The 15443-nt window shown below is 44.7% G+C and overlaps 1 protein-coding gene across 3 annotated transcripts in view; it reads left to right on the top strand.

Moving 5' to 3' along the window:
* micu3b (mitochondrial calcium uptake family, member 3b) overlaps positions 1-15443 on the top strand; it is a 66219-nt gene that overhangs the window by 9769 nt on the left and 41007 nt on the right. The window contains exons 3-13 of one of the 3 annotated variants that reach the window (XM_041904122.2): positions 624-655; positions 1367-1445; positions 3412-3459; positions 3563-3645; positions 3745-3816; positions 5649-5690; positions 10477-10569; positions 11316-11407; positions 11744-11915; positions 14293-14401; positions 14776-14930. In XM_041904122.2, the coding sequence (XP_041760056.1) occupies positions 624-655; positions 1367-1445; positions 3412-3459; positions 3563-3645; positions 3745-3816; positions 5649-5690; positions 10477-10569; positions 11316-11407; positions 11744-11915; positions 14293-14401; positions 14776-14930 (977 nt within the window). The remainder of the gene's footprint in view (positions 1-623; positions 656-1366; positions 1446-3411; positions 3460-3562; positions 3646-3744; positions 3817-5648; positions 5691-10476; positions 10570-11315; positions 11408-11743; positions 11916-14292; positions 14402-14775; positions 14931-15443) is intronic. The other 2 variants (XM_041904130.2, XM_041904136.2) reach the window with 2 other exon arrangements.

Genomic DNA, 15443 nt, shown 5'->3' with positions numbered 1-15443 from the left:
GGTGGATGGATTATTTTGGAAAATGTCTGGGATATTTTATTTGACCTCATGAAACCTGTGACCAACACGTTGCGTTTATATTTTTGTTCAGTGTATTTTTACTGGACCACTGTGCCATGAAACCCCTGGGTCACCCTAATCTTTATACATTTCAGTCCTTGGTGTGAATGTGAATGAACTTTTCAGGGGATTAAATGCACAAAATGAGGATTGCCCCTTCCTGTTATATTTGCTTGTCCACCCAGACACCTCAGTTTGGTGGGAGAGCCCTATAAAGCAAAGGGTCATCATAACTGCTTCCTTCATCAGAAACAGACCTTAAGGTTATTGTCACTGTTATCGTCCCTCTGGGGTGATAGGGCCATGTGAATCACCTAGCCAGGTGTTTTTATGAAGCCAACGCCTTATCTTATGACCAGGGACCTTTTTATGGAGTATTGGAATGCGTTCCTGGAGATATGGTACTCATGTTTCAGTACAGCCCTGAGTCCAGCTGTCCTTTCTTACACATAGCCACTTGTTTTTCCACCATAAAGTACATTATAGGCTTGTTTATAGCATGTTGTGTGAATAATTGTTATTTTATTGTGTTTTTAAAAAATGAATTCTGAATTTCTTTTTAGAAAAGAGGATTTGGAGGTCTCTAACAAAACAGGTGGGATGTTTGTGATTATAGCACTGCATGCATAGACAAGTGTGAAAATGTATTTGAAATAGAACCCTGCTTTTCTCTTCTTAGAGAAGAATCGATGTACACTGAGTGTACAAAACATTAGGAACACCTTCTTAATATTGAGTTGCACCCCCTTTTGCCCTCCAAACAGCCTCAATTCGTCAGGGTATGGACTCTGCAAGGTGTCCAAAGTGTTCCACAGGGATGCTGGCCCATGTTGACTCCAATGCTTCCCACAGTAGTGTCAAGTTGGCTGGATGTCCTTTGGGTGGTGGACCATTCTTGATACACAAGGGAAACTGTTGAGCATGAAAAACCCAGCAGCGTTGCAGTTCTTGACACAAACCAGTGCAACTGGCAGCTACTACCATACCCTGTTCAAAGGCATGTCAATCTTTTGTCTTGTCCATTGAATGGCACACATACACAATCCATGTCTCAATTGTCCCAAGGCTTAAAGATTATTCTTTAACCTGTCTCCTCCCCTTCATCTACCCTGATTGAAGTGGATTTAACAAGTGACATCAATAAGGGATCATAGCTTTCACCTGGGTTCACCTGGTCAGTCTATGTCATGGAAAGAGAAGGTGTTCCTAATGTTTTGTACACTCAGTGAATAATAATGAATTACCCATGTTTGTGTACTGATTCTTCAATGAGTAAACACTTTGTGATTTTCTTCCATTGTTGAAGGAGTTGGAACAGATACTGGCAGACACCCCTCCTGTTTTTAAAGGATCATCCAATTTATTCAGGAACCTACGTCACCGAGGTGAGACTCCTTAACTCTCTATCATCAAGAATATGGGCCAATGGAATGTTTGCAGTTTCCATATACCAAATCAATCGAGAACAGAGTACAGGCAGTAAACACCATCTTATCTTTCCATCAATCTAGTGATGTTGTAATTTGCTCTCAGGGAACCTTAGATATGAGGGTGAAGGAAATCTACCCTATATAGGATATACCAGTTAACATTGATTAGCGTCGATACCGTTACCAGTTAGAATAAACTACATCCCCATACTGAGAATGAGATGTACTGGTATTTTTGAAATAGTGTAGCGATCCTCGCAGTATGAGCCACGTTACAATTCCCACCAAGTACGTTAAACCTATTGGTGCGATGCATAGTGTTTGCCTTTTACACCAGAGACCAGTGTTCACTTCCCGCTCCCTCCGTTCGCTACAATATTGACAAGCTGAGGAAAGGAGATAATTGTAAGTGTTCTTCAATGTTGCTATTTTCATGGAAACATGCTTCAAGTACCCTGTTCTCACTGCTCCTTGAAGAAGTGAACATCCCTCCCTGCATTTCAAACCCTGTGTTTGGTGTATACGTTCTCCCTGCTCTCTCCTCTGTTGCTTTAGCTAAGTGCCAACGCTGGGATCTGGGGCTTTTAATCCTGCTGTTAAACGTGGCGGCTTTGCCGAGAAAAAAGGGATTGGATTGATCAGCGAACAAAGCCTTGCTTTAGAGAATGAGAGGAGCTGTTTGAACCCGGTTATGTTGAGGCATGTCTCACTGGCTGCCTCCTGATCACCATGGACATGATGAATCCTAAGAATGGAGTAGGATTACATCTCCGGTTCTGCCACTCTGTACGAAGTGTTTCTGAGGAATTATTTCTATTGTCTGACAACATCTACTTGAGCTCAGAGGTTGGAAGGGTTGGGGAGGGAAGGGAAGGGGAGGGTTGGGGAGGGGAGGAAGGTTTCTCTCTCCCTGAGTGAAGGTGTGTGTGGTATTGGTGAGACATGGTTGGAATCTTAAAGATTTCTTCCCTCCAACCTATTTAAGCCTTAAAAGGTATTTGAAGCCAGGGAACTTTAGTCATTTTAAGGCCCTATACATTTTCAACAGAGAAGTTCTCGAGCAGATCAGTGACTCATGTTTCGATGCACCATTTCATTGGGACTTTTCAACAGAAATTCTCTGTTGACATCCAGTACTTCCCCACCGCATTCAACAATCCAAACGCAGACAAACATCAGATATCTGGAGAACATCACTTATATGATAAGGAGTATCAGAAATATAAATAAAGAGGATTTTATTGGATGCACTACCAATGTCCATTCATAGTATATTTTCCTCCCAAGTGTCATTTTTGTGTGGGAAATCTCCCTGGAGCAAAGGCCATACCTGAATCTTTTTCCCATAACACCCAGAGCTATCTGTGCTGGAGTCACTGTCTTCTCCTGCAAACAAAAGCTTGGGAATGCTTTCAGAGGTAGCAAGACAACCCTCCTCAGTCTACTGAGATGGACCCTGACAGTTACTCTTCTCTTTTCCTCGCAGTCACACAACAAAGGGAGTTCTAGAACAAATAAAGGAACACAAAGCCGAATCAGACATCCACAATCAGTGACAGATCACTTGAGAATGTTTTACACCTTGTTATCCAAACAGAGGTCGCTCCGAAGCCAGCACTGGGGCTTCATTTTTTGGGGGTTTGTGTCCAGATGGGTCACTTACATTGTAAAGCCTCTGTTCGTGGGACGAGAACACCAACCATGAATTAAGAGGCACCTTTTTAAGATGTTATCAATATGAAAGAGAATATTAGCTGTTGTCTAGAGGTGTGCACTGTTTCATGGGGTGTTTCATTCATGTGAAGGGTTAGGGCATGACTTTGAACAACTCTAAATAACTCAAGTGAACTGCTAGACTTTAATGTTCAATTATTTTATGAACTTTCTGAATACAGTTATGACAGTCAAGGTTTTTTTTCAGGCATCATCGGTTACACAGAGTATCTATTCCTGCTTTGCATTTTAACAAGTAAGTATGTTTGATTAGATATTTGATAAAAAAAGAAAACATACGTAAGATGTTAGTTTGAACGTGGTCTCTTGTCTTATCTCTTTTCTCTGTCCTTTCCCAGAGCCTCATGCTGGCTTTAAGATAGCTTTCAACATGTTTGATGCAGATGGAAACCAAATGGTGGACAAACGGGAGTTCTTGGTGGTATGTCATTATTTTAAGATTAAATTAGAAGGATAGTTCCTTTGGTCAGTGAAGGGAGTCTGAAGAACATCTCAACGTCTTCTGTCTTCTTCTAACCAGCTTGAGGAAATCTTCCGTAAGAAAAAGGATCGCAAAGAAGCAGCGGATGGTGCTCCAAGGTCTGACAAGCTGGTAAGGAGAGGCATTTCTTTGGTGTTTCTCCCCCAATTAATATTCTCCACATTTAGGACATGCATTTCACTTATTGCATTTATTCTAGGTATTAATTCCTGTAAGGTGCAGTCAGTTAGATAGAAATTACGAAGACCAACGTTTCCCCATTATTCATTTAAAGTTTGGAACAATACTTTGGAAATGTAAAATTGTCCTGCAGGAAGTCAGGGAGAAAGTGTGTGTTTGGGCTGTAGGCAGACAGTATGGTGGATGTGGTAGACTGTAGACAGACAGTATGGTGGATGTGGTAGACTGTAGACATACAGTATGGTGGATGTGGTAGACTGTAGATAGACAGTATGGTGGATGTGGTAGACTGTAGATAGACAGTATGGTGGATGTGGTAGACTGTAGACAGACAGTATGGTGGATGTGGTAGACTGTAGACAGACATGGTAGATGTGGTAGACTATAGACAGACAGTATGGTAGATGTGGTAGACTGTAGACATACAGTATGGTGGATGTGGTAGACTGTAGATAGACAGTATGGTGGATGTGGTAGACTGTAGACAGACAGTATGGTGGATGTGGTAGACTGTGGACAGGCATTATGGTGGATGTGGTAGACTGTAGACAGGCATTATGGTGGATGTGGTAGACTATGGACAGACAGTATGGTGGATGTGGTAGACTTTAGACAGACAGTATGGTGGATGTGGTAGACTGTGGACAGACTATAGGGTGGATGTGGTAGACTTTAGACAGACAGTATGGTGGATGTGGTAAGCTGTGGACAGACAGTATGGTGGATGTGGTAGACTGTAGACAGACAGTATGGTGGATATGGTAGACTGTAGACAGACAGTATGGTGGATGTGGTGGATGTGGTAGGCTGTAGGCAGACATTATGGTGGATGTGGTAGACTGTAGACAGACATTATGGTGGATGTGGTAGACTATAGACAGACATTATGGTGGATGTGGTAGACTGTAGACAGACATTATGGTGGATATGGTAGACTGTAGACAGACATTATGGTGGATGTGGTAGACTGTGGACAGAGTATGGTGGATGTGGTGGATGTGGTAGACTGTGGACAGACAGTATGGTGGATGTGGTAGGCTGTAGGCAGACATTATGGTGGATGTGGTAGACTGTAGACAGACAGTATGGTGGATGTGGTAGACTGTAGACAGACATTATGGTGGATATGGTAGACTGTAGACATACATTATGGTGGATGTGGTAGACTGTGGACAGAGTATGGTGGATGTGGTAGACTGTAGACAGGCATTATGGTGGATGTGGTAGACTGTGGACAGACAGTATGGTGGATGTGGTAGACTGTAGACATACATTATGGTGGATGTGGTAGGCTGTAGACAGGAATTATGGTGGATGTGGTAGACTGTAGACAGACAGTATGGTGTATGTGGTAGACTGTAGACAGACAGTATGGTGGATGTGGTAGACTGTAGAAAGACATTATGGTGGATGTAGTGGATTTGGTAGACTGTAGAAAGACATTATGGTTGATGTGGTAGGCTGTAGACAGACAGTATGGTGGATGTGGTAGACTGTAGACAGACGTTATTGTGGATGTGGTAGACTGTAGACAGACATTATGGTGGATGTGGTACACTGTAGATCTCTAACATGGTTGTATCTTTACCCTATCACTAACATGGTTATTTCTCTACCCTATCTCTAACATGGTTCTATATCTACCCTATCTCTAACATGGTTATATCTCTACCCTATCTCTAACATGGTTCTATCTCTACCCTATCTCTAACATGGTTCTATCTCTTGCATGCCCGCATCCATCTTTCCCCTGCATTTTACAGAACATGCAACTGTATGGGAACCGGGAGTCCCGTGCACAGAGAGTATGTATTCTCCCTCTCCCCAGAATATCTGAACTTTCTGTTATGTGTTTTCTTCTTGGCTAGCCTGTTGCATGTGGCCTTCTTTGCTTATGAAAAATTCAAGAAATCTACTGTAGTTACTTAGCCAAGTGTGCTAATGGACATAAAAACCACGGAAGCCATTCCATGCTAAATGCATTGCTGGTATTACTGTATCTTGGCCTTCTCATATGCAAGGTTAGCAGAGCGTCATGCGAGCTGCGAGGTAGCCAGGACAATGCCGCCCTAATGGGTCCAGTCCAAACTCTGGCTGTGCCGTTGGACATCCCCAGCAGAGCAGATGATTTATGTACTGGCCTGATGTCTGTCAGAGTGGCTGGCTGAGCGATGGGTTCTATGGGCCCAGAGATCCCTTTTCAAAAGGCCCTTATCTGAAGAATGACAGCATTCCTCCCGGACCCCCATGTTTTATTTTTACAGTTTCTTGAAAAGTGGTATTTGGTCTCGGGTTACCTTTTGTGGTGGGCTTGACCATGCTGATCGCCGTGCCAGTCACTGAGAGCTATTGAGCTAGCACTGCTAGAATGAATGTCTCAACACAGACACATAGAAAAGGGTGCTGCTGCAGCTAGTAGGAAGAAAACCCAGTGCTTTTGAGATGGTTGTTTTAAGAGCTGTTGGGTTAAGGTGTGTCTTGGTTTTGATTTGTTCTGCATCACTCAAGGTATCCTCCCAGTGAATGGTTCAAAAGTCAAATCTTTTCAAACTCTACATGACAGGCATGTCTTGAAACCTGCGGTTGGGCTTTCCCCACCCGTGTATTCTAATTACAAACGTTTCATGCTCTTTTAATGGGCCGTGATGGGGATAGAGCGCCGGTACATTAAAGACTTGTCCGTAATTAGCTGTGAGATTAAGTCCTGAATCTCCCTCTGGTGAAGAGCGACGAAGCGCAGTGGAAGAGATGTTTTATCAGCTGTCTCAACTGTCTCATTCCCCCGCCAGGCATGGAAAAATAATAAGATAAATAAATATTATGAAATGAAGCATGACACATTTGAGGACATGTGTTATAGGATCTGGCCCTTTATGGTTGGCTGTTCATGGTGCCTTTGAACAAGGCGATGTCGAGACATGAGAGGCATCGAGAACCAGGACAAAAAGGATGAGGTAAAAAAAAACAGCACTTGTTTTGCTCACCTGTGGGTGGAGACAGAAGACAGAGTGTTTTGCTCACCTGTGGGTGGAGGCAGAAGACGGAGTGTTTTGCTCACCTGTGGGTGGAGGCAGAAGATAGAGTGTTTTGCTCACCTGTGGGTGGACGCAGAAGACAGAGTGTTTTGCTCACCTGTGGGTGGAGGCAGAAGACAGAGTGTTTTGCTCACCTGTGGGTGGAGGCAGAAGACAGAGTGTTTTGCTCACCTGTGGGTGGAGGCAGAAGACAGAGTGTTTTGCTCACCTGTGGGTGGACGCAGAAGACAGAGTGTTTTGCTCACCTGTGGGTGGACGCAGAAGACAGAGTGTTTTGCTCACCTGTGGGTGGAGGCAGAAGACAGAGTGTTTTGCTCACCTGTGGGAGGAGACAGAAGACAGAGTGTTTTGCTCACCTGTGGGTGGAGACAGAAGACAGAGTGTTTTGCTCACCTGTGGGTGGAGGCAGAAGACAGAGTATTTTGCTCACCTGTGGGAGGAGGCAGAAGACAAGTATTTTGCTCACCTGTGGGTGGAGGCAGAAGACAGAGTGTTTTGCTCACCTGTGGGTGGAGGCAGAAGACAAGAGTATTTTGCTCACCTGTGGGTGGAGGCAGAAGACAGAGTGTTTTGCTCACCTGTGGGTGGAGGCAGAAGACAGAGTATTTTGCTCACCTGTGGGAGGAGGCAGAAGTTGCCCTCTGCAGAAGATGGAAAACTGTTTCACTGGGAATCTTTGTTTCTAGGAAATTCCTAGAGAACGGTGAACAGTGAACAGTACTACATGTAATGTTATCATTCATATACAGTTGAAGTCGGAAGTTTACATACACTTAGGTTGCAGTCATTAAAACTTGTTTTTCAACCACTCCACATATTTCTTGTTAACAAACTATAGTTTTGGCAAGTCGGTTAGGACATCTACTTTGTGCATGACAAAGTAATTTTTCCAACAATTGTTTACAGACAGATTATTTCACTTATAATTCACTGTATCACAGTTCCAGTGGGTCAGAAGTTTACATACACTAAGTTGACTGTGCCTTTGAACAGCTTGGAAAATTCCAGAAAATGATGCCATGGCTTTAGAAGCTTCTGATAGGCTAATTGACATAATTTGAGTCAATTGGAGGTGTACCTGTGGATGTATTTCAAGGCCTACCTTCAAACTCAGTGCATCTTTGCTTGACATCATGGGAAAATCAAAATAAATCAGCCAAGACCTCAGAAAAAAAATTGTAGACCTCCACAAGTCTGGTTCATCCTTGGGAGCAATTTCCAAATGCCTGAAAGTACCACGTTCATCTGTACAAACAATAGTATGCAAGTAGAAACACCATGGGACCACGCAGCCGTCATACCGCTCAGGAAGGAGACGCGTTCTGTCTCCTAGAGATGAACGTACTTTGGTGCTAAAAGTGCAAATCAATCCCAGAACAACAGCAAAGGACCTTGTGAAGATGCTGGAGGAAACAGGTACAAAAGTATCTATATCCACAGTAAAACGAGTCCTATATCGACATAACCTGAAAGGCCGCTCAGCAAGGAAGAAGCCACTGCTCCAAAACCGCCATAAAAAGGCCAGACTACGGTTTGCAACTGCACATGGGGACAAAAATTGTACTTTTTGGAGAAATGTCCTCTGGTCTGATGAAACAAAATAGAACTGTTTTGCCATAATGACCATCGTTATGTTTGGAGGAAAAAGGGGAACGCTTGCAAGCCGAAGAACACCATCCCAACCGTGAAGCACGGGGGTGGCAGCATCATGCTGTGGGGGTGCTTTGCTGCAGGCGGGACTGGTGCACTTCACAAAATAGATGGCAACATGAGGAAGGAAAATGATGTGGATATATTGAAGCAACATCTCAAGACATCAGTCAGGAAGTTAAAGCTTGGTCGCAAATGGGTCTTCCAAATGGACAATGACCCCAAGCTTACTTCCAAAGTTGTGGCAAAATGGCTAAGGACAACAAAGTCAAGGTATTGGAGTGGCCATCACAAAGCCCTGACCTCAATCCTATAGAAAATGTGTGGGCAGAACTGAAAAAGCGTGTGCGAGCAAGGAGGCCTACAAACCTGACTCAGTTACACCAGCTCTGTCAGGAGGAATCGGCCAAAATTCACCCAACTTATTGTGGGAAGCTTGTGGAAGGCTACCCGAAACGTTTGACCCAAGTTAAACAATTTAAAGGCAATGCTACCAAATACTAATTGAGTGTATGTAAACTTCTGACCCTCTGGGAATGTGATGAAAGAAATAAAAGCTTAAATAAATAATTATCTCTACTATTATTCTGACATTTCACATTCTTAAAATATAGTGGTGATCCTAACTGACCAATGACAGGGAATTGTTACTAGGATTAAATGTCAGGAATTGTGAAAAACTGAGTTTAAATGTATTTGGCTAAGGTGTATGTAAACTTCCGACTTCAACTGTAACTAGTATTACTAGTACTGTTACCAAACAGTGATAATGCTAGACTGTCCATTATGATGTCAATAGGACTGCAGAAGGAAAGGCATGTGCTGTTGCATGACCTTACTGGGTGAGAGTTTGTCACACTGGTGAGAAGAAGCAGCCTTGTTTATTTGATATCACACTAGTCCAGACACTTCCACAGACACTTTGACTTCCACAGACACTTTGACTTCCACAGACACTTTGACTTCCACAGACACTTTGGGATGCAGCATTTGAAACAATCGTTGTATTCTTGAAATGTATTGGATGGTTTCAATTGCCCATGATTATACAAGAGTGGCAACATTTCCCATTGATAGGGTGTAACCTGCATCCCCCTCTGGGGTACTGTAGGGTGGGCCAGTAGCATTGATAGGGTGTAACCTGCATCCCCCTCTGGGGTACTGTAGGGTGGGCCACTATCTTAAAAACAATGAACAAAGAGAGATATCATTCCAAAATGTTTATTTAATCACAATCTGATCCCATTTCACAAGTGTGGATGAAAAGTACACCGTAACCTGCATTCAGCTCGCACCTATGTTCAAACGGTGATGTATTCAGATTGAGTGGATTCAGTTACACTGTAAACCTGTCATGAATTCACCCTTCACGCCCTGTGTGTCTCGGACATATGCAGCTGTCTTGGCTGAATTCCTCGCCAGAAGGTTGCATGCTCCATTGCAGAGCAGAGCTCACAGCTTCATGGATGGTGGAGTTTTTCAGTCTTTCACAGACTTCCTAGATATGTAGTTACTATACCGGCAGTGAGGACTTTTCAGCACTCCTGTCCTGTCTATGACTGCCTGGCTGGGTGGTTGGATGTCAGAGAGTTATTTTACTGTTGTCACTGCAAGGATGAGTTCAGGAGTGTCTATGAGTAGTTCAAATCAGTTGGCTATTTGAAAGATACTCTGTCTGCCTGTCTGTCTCTCCGTTTGTCCATTCATCTGTCCGTTTCTAGTTCTGTCAGTCTGTCTGTCCATATGTCTGTCTGTCCAGCTCTACTTCTGTCTGTCCATCAGTCTGTTTGCCTGTTTTTGTATATGTGTTTAATGCTAATGCCTGATGCTAATGCTGTTAATATCTGCCAGATGTGTTCTGTCGTCATCTAACAGCTCTGCCTCCACTACTCTACTACCATCACAGGTCCTTAGAAAAGAGGCTCAGCAGTTAGAGCCCCGGGGCATGTGGGATGTTCTGAGAAAGGGGGCAAGCCAAGCTCTATTTTCTGACCTGGAGGTAGCTACACAAGTCTTGTTTTCAGATGTGTCCCTTTCCTATTTAACCTGTAAATGTTTACGGGTTCCCTTGATTAGGTCTGTGTAATGTTGTGTCTTAAATGTCACATGATATGGATCATACTCAATATATTGATTTATTTTGTTGTTGATGATAAACTATGTTGTTGGCCCAAGTTTTGTTGATGAGGTCAAACTTCATTCGTTGTAAAAAAAAACTGTATTCCTCAAAATACCCCTTTTCCCACCAGTGATGTATCTGAAAGCATCCTGTCCTGGACTGGAAATACCCTGCACCAGTAGGAACTGTTACTGGGGGGGTCATGTTCCCAGGGGACTCTGATATGTCTCAGTACCATGTGTAACTGTCAGGAGAAGGGGAAATGCTGGAACTTCAATGTTGGTCTCCCTGTGTTTCCTAGCCACATATTAACCATTAACATAGTAAATTGTAAAATGACAGGAATGTGCTACGTTTACACATTGATATTAGACAATAAAGGTTGGATAAAAGCATTTGTCTGCATTTGTGTTGTTCAAGAGCTCTGTATGTGGCACTTGGCTGCATGTTTCTACGTACAAGCATGTGTGTGTGTTTGTGTGAGTGAAATGTATTTTGCATGGTTGGGTCCTTGTGGATAAGTCGTCCTCGTGGTCGGCCATAAGTGGTCCATTTCTTTATTTTTTCTTTATTTTTTTACGAGTAATGGAAGTCAGACTGAATCACACATTTGTTTTCCCTCCCAGAATATGGATGAAAATATGACCGACACGACCCTGCTGGTTCATTTCTTTGGGAAAAAGGGGAAGGCGGAGTTGGGCTTCGATGATTTTTACAGGCAAGTGGGGAAATGGACAAAAACTCCAACTTACATCTTGCTTTTACAGTGTCAGATATATAATGTACAACAAAGTAATGAGTAAAGGGTCTGAATATTTTCCGAATGCACTGTATATAATGTACAATACACTATTGTCATTTCTACCAATTCTTCACCTCTCTGTCTCCCTTTCCACCTCTCTGTCTCCCTTTCCACCTCTCTGTCTCCCTCTCCACCTCTCTGTCTCCCTCTTCACTTCTCTCTGTCTCCCTCTCCACCTCTCTCTGTCATCTTCTCCACCTCTCTCTGTCTCCCTCTCCACCTCTCTCTGTCATCTTCTCCACCCCTCCCCAGATTCATGGACAACTTGCAGACAGAGGTGCTTGAGATTGAGTTCCTGTCTTACTCCAAAGGCCTGCCTATCATCAGTGAGGAGGACTTTGCCCACATCCTGTTGCGTTTCACCAACGTAGATGACATTGCAGGTTACCTGGACAATGTGCGCAAGAGCATTACAGATGAGAAGGTGATTGTGGAGCACTTGCAATGTAGTCTTTGCCTTATGCTAACATACACAAACACCCTAAGGCCTCGCCTTTCTCCCCTCACCTAAAACTACCTCCATCTCACCTCAAACTACCTCCATCTCACCTCACCTCAAACTACCTCCATCCCCCTTCACCTCAAACTACCTCCATCTCACCTAAAACTACCTCCATCTCACCTCAAACTACCTCCATCTCACCTCAAGCTACCTCCATCCCCCTTCACCTCAAACTACCTCCATCTCACCTCAAACTACCTCCATCTCACCTCAAACTACCTCCATCTCACCTCAAGCTACCTCCATCCCCCTTCACCTCAAACTACCTCCATCTCACCTCAAACTACCTCCATCTCACCTCAAACTACCTCCATCTCACCTCAAGCTACCTCCATCCCCCTTCACCTCAAACTACCTCCATCTCACCTCAAACTACCTCCATCTCACTAGCTACCTCCATCCTCACCTCAAACTACCTCCATCTCACCTCAAACTACCTCCATCTCACCTCAAACTACCTCCATCTCACCTCACCTCAAACTACCTCCATCTCACCTCACCTCAAACTACCTCCATCTCATCTCACCTCAAACTACCTCCATCCCCCCTCACCTCAAACTACCTCCCTCCCCCACCCCCTATACCTTTACCTCCCAGAAACCTCCAATCTGCCCCCCTTAACCCCCCCAGATGATCCCCCCTACACACCCTCTCAGCCCTTTGCCCTCTCACCCCCTGGCCCCCAAGGCGACTCAGCCTAAATACCCTCATAGCCTTTTCTTCCAGACACATGCAAGTATGCTTTTCTTAGTTTGGAAGTGTGCGATGGATTTAGTTGACCAGTAATCCACTGGTCATTCTTATGTTTTTCAATCAATCAAATCTTATTTTCTATTTTCAGTTTTGACCAGGACGATTAAATGTTACTTATTTAGCAATAAACTGAGTGGTAATAATGTGTAGAGTGGTATCAGGTAACCAGCTTGCCATAACATAGATAGTGATACACCGAGATGGAATGGAATTTCTTATTGCGTCATTTCTGTTCTGTGGTATTACTGAAATGATTGATGTGGAAATACTATCTAACCAAATACTTGTCTGAAAACGTCTCTGTTGTAGTTTTTCACTTGCGTGAAGGCAACCATGAATAGTTGCTGAGTGAAACTTTCACATTTTAGGTTTTTAGTTTGTTTTTCATTCGACACACTGACCCGCACATAAAGAGGTGAGCAGCTTCTCAGTGGGCTGAGTAGCTTGTTGCTAGATCGCCATTGATAATCAAGTGGGTCTCGTCATTGTGCTAAGAGATAGTTTATGGAGCTTGCTTTGTTAAAATAGCAAAGCATCACAAATGACTCATTACATAATTTGTTAGGCTCAGTGTGTTGGTTGTGTTGGAGGGGCCCCGGAGGGAGGGAGCGAGCTATAGGAGTTTCTAGTAGCAGTGTGTTGGAGGGGCCCCAGAGGGAGGGAGCGAGCTATAGGAGTTTCTAGTAGCAGTGTGTTGGAGGGGCCCCAGAGGGAGCGAGCTATAGGAGTTTCTAGTAGCAGTGGGATGGTTGTGTTGGAGGGGCCCCAGAGGGAGGGAGCAAGCTATAGGAGTTTCTAGTAGCAGTGGGATGGTGGTGTTTGAGGGGCCCCGGAGGGGCCCCGGAGGGAGGAAGCGAGCTATAGGAGTTTCTAGTAGCAGTGGGATGGTTGTGTTGGAGGGGCCCCTGAGGGAGCGAGCTATAGGAGTTTCTAGTAGCAGTGGGATGGTTGAGTGGACATCAATAGGGCCTGTGTTTGACTCATCTGCCAACCCTGAGCTGTTTGGGATTCAGCCCCCTTTTGTTTTTGTTTATGTAAGTGTTAGGTTAATCTGCTTTACAAAAATCTGCAAACATGCTGACCTTTTCCCCAAAAGCTACAATCAACTCATAGTATCCATACCAGGGGGGAACAACCCAGCGATGTATACTCTGTCTGTTTGGTCATTTTCCTGCCTTTGTGTCTGTTATCTATGTGATGTCTTCAAGGTCCCGCGGACACTAAAGGCTTCCCTCTGGTTTAAGTGGAGTAGATTATGTGTCGTGTGAAGTGCTGTTGCATTGTCTGGCTGGCCTTTTGGGTTGGGACATCCAGTCGTTTGCTTTATGTGTCATTCATTCCTGTCTCTCTCACGCTGTTTGAGCCTCAGATATTTATCTTCTTTTTACATTTACACTTTTATATTATAGTGAATCTTTTTCTGTTTTCATTGATTTGAGTTTAGATGAATTACTGTTTATTCTGCTTTTTATATTGAATTTATTTTAATTGATTTGACTGTCTTGGATTTGACTTTGATTTGAATTTGACTTTGTTCATCTTGTAGGGAATCACCTTTGATGAGTTCAGATCCTTCTTCCAATTCATGAACAACCTGGAGGATTTTGCTATAGCCATGCAAATGTACAACTTTGCCAACCGTTCCATTGGCCAAGGTTAGTTCCAATCGTTCCATTGGCCAAGGTTAGTTCCAATCGTTCCATTGGCCAAGGTTAGTTCCAATCGTTCCATTGATTTGTTTGACTACTGAAATACATGGACGAGGAATAACCACACTGTTTTTACACTGTTACACTGTTCCACTGTTCCACTGTAACACTCTTCCACTGTTCCACTGTTCCACTGTTTCCACTGTTAACACACCATCTATACACTATCATTGTGTCCCAAATGGCACCATAGTCCCTATATAGTGCACTACTTTTGACCCCATTGGCCCTGGTATAGGGAATACGGTGCCATTTGGGATGGAGACTATAATAGTGGTCCAATTTAGTGACATGGTGGTTCGTCGCCTTGTCCCTCTCAGATGAGTTGGCCCGGGCAGTCTATGTGACGACGGGGCTGAAGCTCACTGATCACCTGGTCAACACTGTGTTCCACATCTTCGACGAGGACCGTGACGGACAGCTCAGTTACAAGGAGTTCATTGGTGTCATGAAGGACCGGCTGCACCGCCGCACGGTAAGGAGAGGGGCAGGCAGGGAGGGAGGGGAGGAGGGTAAGACAGGCAGGGAGGGAGGGAAGGGGGCAGGGAGGGGAAGGAGGAGGCAGGCAGGGAGGTAGGGAGGGTAAGGAGGAGGCAGGCAGGGAAGGGGGCAGGGAGGGTAAGGAGGAGGCAGGGGGGAAAGGGGCAGGGAGGGTAAGGAGGAGGCAGGCAGGGAAGGGGGCAGGGAGGATAAGGAGGAGGCAGGCAGGGAAGGGGGGCAGGGAGGGTAAGGAGGAGGCAGACAGGGAAGGGGGCAGGGAGGGTAAGGAGGAGCCCAGGAGGGAGGGAAAGGGGCAGGGAGGGTAAGGAGGAGGCAGGCAGGGAAGGGGGCAGGGAGGATAAGGAGGAGGCAGGCAGGGAAGGGGGCAGGGAGGGTAAGGAGGAGGCAGGCAGGGAAGGGGGCAGGGAGGGTAAGGAGGAGGCAGGCAGGGAAGGGGGCAGGGAGGGTAAGGAGAGGGCAGACAGGGAAGGGCACAGGGAGGGTAAGG

Source organism: Coregonus clupeaformis, chromosome 2 (genome assembly GCF_020615455.1).
Source record: "Coregonus clupeaformis isolate EN_2021a chromosome 2, ASM2061545v1, whole genome shotgun sequence".
Taxonomy (NCBI): domain Eukaryota; kingdom Metazoa; phylum Chordata; class Actinopteri; order Salmoniformes; family Salmonidae; genus Coregonus; species Coregonus clupeaformis.
This window is presented reverse-complemented; position numbering and strand designations above follow the sequence as displayed.